We start from the raw sequence: 8,350 nt of genomic DNA, 5'->3' as shown, positions 1-8,350 counted from the left end.
AATCTCTAAGGAAGCACATCGCCAGGCCTTTCTTCTGTGGCACTGCTGGGTGGGTTTGAATCACCAGCCTTTTGGTTAGTAGTCGGTTGCAAACCTTTCGAGTCACCCAGGGGTCTATGAAGAACGAGGGTCTTGATTTACTGCCCCGGGTCGTCCCACGGGCCCAGACAGGTCCATACGGTGAAGTGTTTTCCTGGCCAGTGTTACAGAGACGATGCTGCTGCTGCTCTTACTGGGGTCTGCGGGGCGTTTGGATCGGTCAGGGAGGGCGCGGTCCAGGCTGAGGGACACCATGGGCGCCATAGGCTCTTCTGGGCTCAGTGTAACTGGGTTTGGCATAACGCCTGTCTTCTTAAACCCTCTACCTGCGTTCTCTCTCCTCCTGACCCGCCAGGCCACCAGGCCAGCGAGAAGGCCAGGCCGCTGTCTCCCTGGATTTCTGATGTTTGAAGTTATGCCCCCTGTGAAAGTGGGGTGCCCAGGGCCAGCTGGGCGTGAGGACAGCTCCAAGACCATGAGCTCGGGGACACATCCATTCATTCCCCATGTATTCACTCACCAGGGACCTGTTAAAAATGCAACGAGGCCCTTGGGACCGCTGTGACGCTGTTACCCGGTGATTTTTACTCACAAAGACACAGAGCTGCTCCCACCTCTAATTTATGTCTCAAAAAGAAGTCATGAAATGAGGGTTTCACACTCCTTCCTTGGGGAGGGCGCTGTGGTGTGGCCTGCTTCCAAGCAGACCACTGCATCGTGCGCTTCCTGAGGTGGCCAGCCCCCGGGATGCCCCTGCCTCGAGGGGCTCACTGTCCACTGGGCAGAGTAATGAGCAGCCTTTGTGTGACCGTGCGGCTTCCAGAGCTCAGGCTGGGGGAGCATCAGGGAGGGCTTCCTGGAGGAGGTGGCGTCAGGATGAGCTGAAGGATGTACAGCTGAGATGCGGGCCCTCCAGGAGGGGGAACAGGGTACAGAGGCCGGATGCGGGGCTGGGGCTCAGTGTCCGCCTTCCCGAGGACGCAGTGTGTGGTGTGGATTTGCCTGGAGGTCTCGCAGACAGGAGCTTGTTCTGGACTCTTCCTCCTGCTGGGCGTGGCGACCTTGGGCTGATGGTCATCTCAGGGAAGGAAAGGAAAGGGAGGTGCTCGCAATGGGAATTTACCCCGGTATTGACATTCCTTACGTATTCAGGACAGTGAGTGATGCAAAGGCGCCCCGTGGCGCAGTGGTTAAAGTGCTTGGCTGCCAACCGAATGGTCGGTGGTTTGAACCCACCAGCCGCTCCTCGGGAGAAAGCTATGCCAGTCTGCTTTCTTAAAGATGACAGCCTGGGAAACCTTCTGGGGCAGTTCTGCTCTGTCCTGCAGGTCGCTAGGAGTCGGAATGGACTTGACAGCAGTGGGTTTTGATAGATGCAAGTTTGGACAGAGGAGGTGACTAGTAAGCTTCTTGTTTTGGGAGAAAGTGAAATGCGGGCATCCACTTCCACTTTTTGGCAATGGGTTTGGTGTTTTGGTTTGTACCCCCACTGTTAGTGACAGTTCAGGTCAGGACACGTTCCCCGTAAAGGAGCTGAGTAAAACATCCAGCCGCCTCCTGCCCTCTCGTCCCTTCCGCCTGCCTTTGCCCGACGCCCCTCTCTTGCTGCTGGAGCCCCCTTCCTAGCGGCCACCTCCAGTGCCCACCATGAGAGCTGCTTGGTCGCCCCACCTCACCTCCTCACTCCCCTGGAGGAGTTCCTGGAACTGCCCCCAAATAAGCTCTTTGCACTGGGGTCCTCGTGCAGAGTCTGCATCTGGGCGAAGCTAGACAGGACCACCGTCTTTCTCCTCCTCCCCGGCCCCTCCCTTCTCCTTCCTTCTTTCCTCTCCCCGCCTCCTTCTCTCCCCCTCCCCATCTCCCTCCTCTCCTCTCTCCTCCTCCTCCCCCCCTCCTGCCCCTCCCCTTACCTGTGGAGACAGGTGGAAGGGACCTGCCCCTCGCTGGGTGCCCTAGCTGACTAGCCCCTGGCTCTGCTGTGATCATGCCTGGTGGGGGTTGGGCAGTGCAGCGGGTCTCTACTCCTGGGGGTAGCTCCTCCGGGTGGCGGGGGCAGCACCCCGGGTTTCAGGCACAGCCCCCTGGATGGCCGTGAGGACCCACCACATGGGGCTCTGTGCAGGGTGGGGTCGATGGTCCACTCTGAGCCCAGTGTTGCCAGCCCTTTCCTGCAGGCCATCTTCCACTTCCCCTAATTCCTCCTGCAGGTGAGAGCGCAGCGCCCCGCAAAGGCTGCTGGTTCTGTGAGCCTCTTGCTGTCGAGTCCATTCTGACTCATAGTGACCCTATAGGACAGAGGAGAAGTGCCCCATAGGGTTTCCAGGGAGCAGCTGGTGAATTTGAACTGCTGACCTTTGGTTAGCAGCTGAGCCTTAGCCACTGTGCCACCAGGGGTTTGCGTGGACGGGATACGTTTAGTAGACACCTGTCTGCTCTCTCTCGCAGGCGGGGGAGAAGCACTACCACCCTGCCTGTGCGCTGTGTGTCAAGTGTGGCCAGATGTTTGCGGAGGGTGAAGAGATGTATCTTCAAGGTAAGAGGACCACATGCCGCTCAGACCCCAGGCCAGAAGCTAGTGCTTGTCGGGTTCCAGCCACGTGGTGGGCATGAGCAGGGGGCGCTGGGTCACCTTGCGGGTTCAGAAGGTACCAGGAGCTGGCAGAGTGGCCCGGCCCTCCCCAATGGGGCACACCTCCAGGGCTGGGCAGAAAACGAGAGACTCACCCTGCAGGCCAGCTCGAGAGACGTTAGTCCGTCTTGACACCGGCAAGGCGGAGATGAACGAGATCCCAGAGGGCTGAACTGAGGATGGGGAGCCAGGAGAATTGGGTATTTGGTCCCAGTAGCAAAGCTTAGATGAAGCAGTGTGGTTCACTGGTAGAATTCTCACCTTCCATGAGGGAGACCCCGGTTCGATTCCCAGCCAATGCTCCTCATGCCCAGCCACCACCCGTCTGTCCCTGGAGGCTCGCGTGTTGCTGTGATGCTGGACAGGTTTTGGCAGAGCTTCCAGACTAAGATAGACTAGGAAGAAAGGCCTGGCAATCTATTTCTAAAAGTCAACCAATAAAAACCCTACACATCCCAACAGTCCAATCCGCCACCCATCACAGGTATGGCGTGGGACAGGCAGTGTTCTGTTTTGTCGTGCATGGGGTCGCCGGGACACGGGGTGACTCCCTGGCTGCTAACAACAGCAAGCAAAACCTAAAAAAGCAAACGCGGTCTGCTAGACCCACCATCACCCCAGACTCGTCCCTGGAAGCTGCCCAGCTCGGCTCTGGAGTGAGGGGCCAGCTGTTTCCTGGCCCTGTGCCCCTGGACTGCTGTGGCTGGGGACGGGGCCCCCTCCCCTCAGAGGAGATTGTGGAGGGGGCTGAAGGGGGGTTGAAGTCCCCCGCCCCCAGTGAGGCTTTCTTCCGAATCCAGGGAAGCATCCACAGCGCGCTGATAAAGCAGAGCCTACAGCAGTCTGTGGCGCTTGGTGGGAAGCTCCAAAGCCGTGTGTCACAGTCCAGCTGCTCCACAGGGTTTTCAAGGCTGTGACCTTATAGAAGCAGATCACCAGGCCTTTCTTCTGGGGTGCCTCTGGGTGGGTTTGAACCTCCAACCTTTCGGCTAGTGGTTGAGTGCGTTCACCATTTGTGCCACCCGGGGACTCCATCTCAGTGGGGAGGGGGAGAAAGATGGCTGTCCTTTGGATCCAGATGGTCACACTTACTCTTGCCATTTTGGTGACTCCATGCCTGCCCGTGGTTCATTCTCAAGCCCTGTAGGAGATACGGCCTCGGTGAGTGTTGGGTGTAAATCAGTGACTGTACCCCAGCACACAGCCACCTGCCGAGGCCAGGAGGACTTCCTGGAGGAGGTGCCCCTGTGGAGGATGGGCAGGGCTCCACTAGGTGAGGGGAGGCCTGGAGGCAGGAGGCTCCTTGCGGAAGAGGGCACTCTGCGGCTGCAGGATGAATGTGAACAGCTGGGTGGGGTGCAGGCGAGGTGCAGAGGGGCCTTGTCGGGGGCACGGAGGAGGCGAGCTGGGCGGGACAAGAGGGGGCATCAAAGCTCACCTGGGGAGCAAGCCCTGCATGGAGGGAGGAGGCTGTGGGGAGGAGAAGCAGGGCTGTGCCTGGCCCAGGGAGGGAGCTGGCAGGGAGTGGGCAAGGTGGCCTGGACCCCCAGGATGGGACCAAGGAGGAGCCAGGCGTGGGGAGAGAAGCTGACACTGCTGGACCCTCCCCCCAGGGCCTCAGCTCTGCCACTGTCTCTCCCCACCTCTGTGTCTCTCCCCACCTCTGTGTCTCTGGCCTTGAGGCTGGCTGAGGGGCCGTGGGGGAGGGCTGTGCTTCCCCCGGCCTGCTGTCCCCCACGTTGGGTGACTCAGAGGCCGTGGATCGTCCTGCAAACAGGCCTTCCTTTCTGAGGCTGAGCCGGGGCAGTGATGTCAGGCCAGTGGCCCTGTCCCCAGTGGCCCCTGCTCTCTCGGGTCCCCTCTACAATCCCATGAAAGGATCCTTTGGGGCCGTCCCCAGCAGGTGCAGGGCAGTCCTGGGGGGAGATGTCCCCCTGTCCGGGGCATCCCCCACCCCACAACAGACACAGAGCCCCTCTCACTCCACAGAGCACGAGGCCTCCTGTGGCCGATCGGGGGCAGAAGCCTCACCCTGGAACCGTCAGGGTGCCCCAGCTCGGGGACAAAGCCGCTCTTCAGGGCACTGGGCTGAGGCGGCCCCAGTTTCTAGGCGGGTCTGCCAGGACTCCGTGGGGCATTTGAGCACGTCCGTCCCTTCCCTGAGCCCTGGACTTCCCATCTGTACCGGGAAGGTGCACAGGGCCAGGGCTTTCAAGCTCCTTTCTAGGGGCGCCAGAGTGCTGTGGCGAGGGGCGTCCAGGGTGCACAGGTGAGGAGGGGTGCACAGGCCCCACCTTGCTGGTAACCCGAGATCCTCTGCTTGCCCCCGCTGGGTGTTGGGGCTCCACAGAGGTGTCTCTGACCAGTGGCCCCGCTGCAGCAACGGCTCTGAGAAGCCGGGGTTCCTGGTTTTGTCCTTCCACATGACGCTGTGGGGACCACACCTGTCTGTCTCTGCTCCCTTGAGCGTCTCCGAGGGATGGAGTCTCGGCTCAAAGGCTATGCGCATTGTTAGGGCTCTGAGGCTTTCTGCCAGTTTCCCCGTTTTCATCCCCACCCAGCAAACACGAGGCCCATGTCCCTGCCCTCATCACCACGGAGGATCGCCCTTCTTTGTCAGGTCTGTGGCTGTAGACTCTTTCAAATAATAGGGCAGGTGCTGGGGAAATATAATTAAAAACAAAATCTACTCCCAACCCAGAAAACTTCCCCACGAAAGTAGAAGAGAAAGAAAAGTTTCATTACTGAAAAAGCATTAAACAGGAGCGTGATGCAATCCTCTGAAGAGTTTGCAAAGACAGAAAGAAATCTCCCCTTTCTGTACCCCCGACGCCGGGTGTGTCCAAGTGAACTCCAACTCAAGGCGACCCCATGTGCGTCAGAGTAGAACTGTGCTCCATGGGGTCTTCAATGGCTGATTTTTGGGAAGTAGATCTCCAGGGCTTTCTTCTGAGGCACCTGTTATGGATTGAATTGTGTCCCCCCAAAATATGCCTGTGGATCACAATGGTCTGATCCACAGCTGATCATGGGGATGGCATGGGGGGCATTTTGTTCCATTGTGCACGGGGTCACCATGAGCTGAGGGCCGAGTCCGTGGTAGCTAGCAACAACATAACTGAGCACTTAGCCCCAGCCCCACCCCGGGGGGTGTATCTGTCTGGTGACCTATGCCCCTCCCCTGGGCTGTGAGCCACCGCGCCAGGACTGTGATGTACGGATGGCCGTGGGACACCCCTGTTCCCACACCGCCTGCCCGCGGCCCGTGTGTCACATGAGCACACTAACCACCTCCCTCTCGGGTCTGCCGTAGGTTCTTCCATCTGGCACCCTGCATGCCGGCAAGAGGCCAGGACTGAGGACAAAACCAAGGTGGGTAGCCTCGCCGATTATCTCTTGGGTGCACCTCACGCTCTGGGCAGTCTTCAAGGGGATTCTCGGCTGTGCCTGCAGCCCTTGCTCAGCCCTGGAAAGCTGCCCAGGCCAGGCTGCGGGCAGGGGCAGTGGGGGCTTGGGGGGATTCTTGAGAGGAGCAAAACCAATGAAATGTGAATATATATATATATATATATGTATACAGAGAGAGATTTATATCAAGGAAATGGCTCAGACAGTTGTAGAGGCTGACAAGTCCCAAATCCATGGGTCAGGCGTCAGGCTGGAGGCTTCTCCTGACTCACATGGTTGCAGGGGCTGACGAACCCAAAATCTGCAGGTCAGATGACAAGCTGCTGGTTCATGTCCCAAGAACCAGAGGTCAGATGATGACCAGTCAGATGCATGATCAAGAGAGAGAGAGCTTTGCCAGGACATCCATATATACTGAAGGCAGGCTACATCCCCAAGGAGATTCCCCTTATGTCAGATCACAAAATGGAGGATAATTATGTAATACTGAGAATCGTGGCCTAGCCAAGTGGACACAAACCTCAGCCATCACAGAGGTGTCAGGATATGGCAGATGGGTCAGCTAAGAGCTGATGTGAGGCAGCAAGGGGTGCCCAGGACTTGCACGGACAGGCCCTGCTGACCTTCGCCTGGCCAGTCAGCCCTGGTGGAGGCTCCCCTGGGTGCTGGCACGAGGGTGTAGCCAGGGAAATAGGAGCGGTCCAGAGCAGAAACCAGCCCGCACCCAGGACAACAGTGTAGAAATGGCTAGTGGCGACCAGTGCACACAGGGAGACTGGTGGCAGTCGAAGGAGAGTGGTGAGGGACCCCTGACTTCAGATGGATGGTCAGGGAGGCCTCCAGAGACGATGAGATTTGAACTCAGACCTGAAAGATGAAAAGGAGTGGTCATGTGGGGCGGAGGGAGGGGGCCGGGCACAGGCAGGGCAGGGGAGGCGACTTGCCTTGTGGTCTTGGCCACCCTGGAGGTAATTCTCCTGCAGGGCCTGGTGTCCCCTTGTCCCTGCAGCCCATCACGTGTGAGCTCAGAAATGACCTGCCAGCTCTGTCAGCTGCGGTGAGCCGCGACCCCCGACAAATGCAGCGGAGTTGGCAGCTCTGACGTCCTGTGACCCTCCCTGGGGTGGAGGTGGTGCTGGACCCTGGCCAGGCCACTGTGCTGCCGGCCATCAGACACACAGTGGCCCACATCTCGGGCCTGTGCTCATCGGTCACTGACCGAGGGCCCTGTGCCAGGTGCCGGGCTGTTTCGGGACCCTCAAGGCCAGCTCGTTCCCTGCCTCCGGGACGTGCAGAGAGAGGGGAACACGCACTCATCTCCCCACCAGAAGGTCTCCTTGATCGGTACCCCATGGGGAGGGGCTCCCCCAGGACACAGAGACACCTTAGCTGCCCCTGGGCGTCTGCCGAGGGTAGCCCAGTGGGCAGGCCGTCCAAAACGTCCTACCTGCCGCATCCCAAATGCCCCCTTGGGCAGTTGCCCATGTGGTCACTAGCACACCTATGAAGCACCGTGTGCATCGGAGTTGGGCCAGGGGACACAGAGAAGGATGAGCCTGGGAGGCCCTGCCTTCAGGAGCTCCCGTCTGCTGAGAGTGGTGGGGAGGCTCTGCGTGCCAGGACCTGTGGCCATCCTGGCCGAGGGCAGTTGTTGCTGTTAGGTGCCATCCAGTCGGTTCTGACTCATAGTGACCCCGTGTACAACAGAACGAAACACTGCCCAATCCTGCACCATCCTCACTATCGTTGTTATCCTTGAGCCCATTGTTGCAGCCACTGTGTCCGTCCATCTCATTGAAAGTCTTCCTGTGTTTCCTGACCCTCTACTTTACCAAGCATGATGTCCTTCTCCAGGGACTGGTCCCTCCTGATAACATATCCAGAGTACATGAGACTAAGTCTCGTCATCCTTGCTTCTAAGGAACATTCTGGTTGTACTTCTTCCAAGACAGATTTGTTCATTCTTTTGGCAGTCCCATGGTATATTCAATACTCTTCAGCAACACCACAATTCAGAGGTGTGAATTCTTCTTCAGTCTTCCTCATTCATTGTCCAGCTTTCACATGCATATGAGGTGATTGAAAACACCATGGCTTGGGTCAGGTGTACCTTAGTCTTCAACGTGACGTGTTTGATTTTCAACACTTTAAAGAGGTCTTTTGCAGCAGATTTGCCCAATGCGATGCGTCTTTTGATCTCTTGACTGCTGCTTCCATGGCTGTTGATTGTGGATCCAAGTAGAATGAAACCCTTTACAACTTCAATCTTTTCTC

The 8,350-nt window shown here is 58.2% G+C and overlaps 1 protein-coding gene across 1 annotated transcript in view; it reads left to right on the top strand.

Annotated features, from left to right (window-relative positions):
- ABLIM2 (actin binding LIM protein family member 2) overlaps nt 1–8,350 on the top strand; it is a 140,855-nt gene that overhangs the window by 57,642 nt on the left and 74,863 nt on the right. Inside the window, exons 7-8 of the mRNA XM_012557600.1 lie at nt 2,485–2,572; nt 5,982–6,040. Coding sequence (XP_012413054.1) covers nt 2,539–2,572; nt 5,982–6,040 — 93 coding nt within the window. The 5' untranslated portion in view covers nt 2,485–2,538. The remainder of the gene's footprint in view (nt 1–2,484; nt 2,573–5,981; nt 6,041–8,350) is intronic.

Source organism: Trichechus manatus, unplaced genomic scaffold (genome assembly GCF_000243295.1).
Source record: "Trichechus manatus latirostris isolate Lorelei unplaced genomic scaffold, TriManLat1.0 scaffold00111, whole genome shotgun sequence".
NCBI lineage: Eukaryota > Metazoa > Chordata > Mammalia > Sirenia > Trichechidae > Trichechus > Trichechus manatus.
This window is presented reverse-complemented; position numbering and strand designations above follow the sequence as displayed.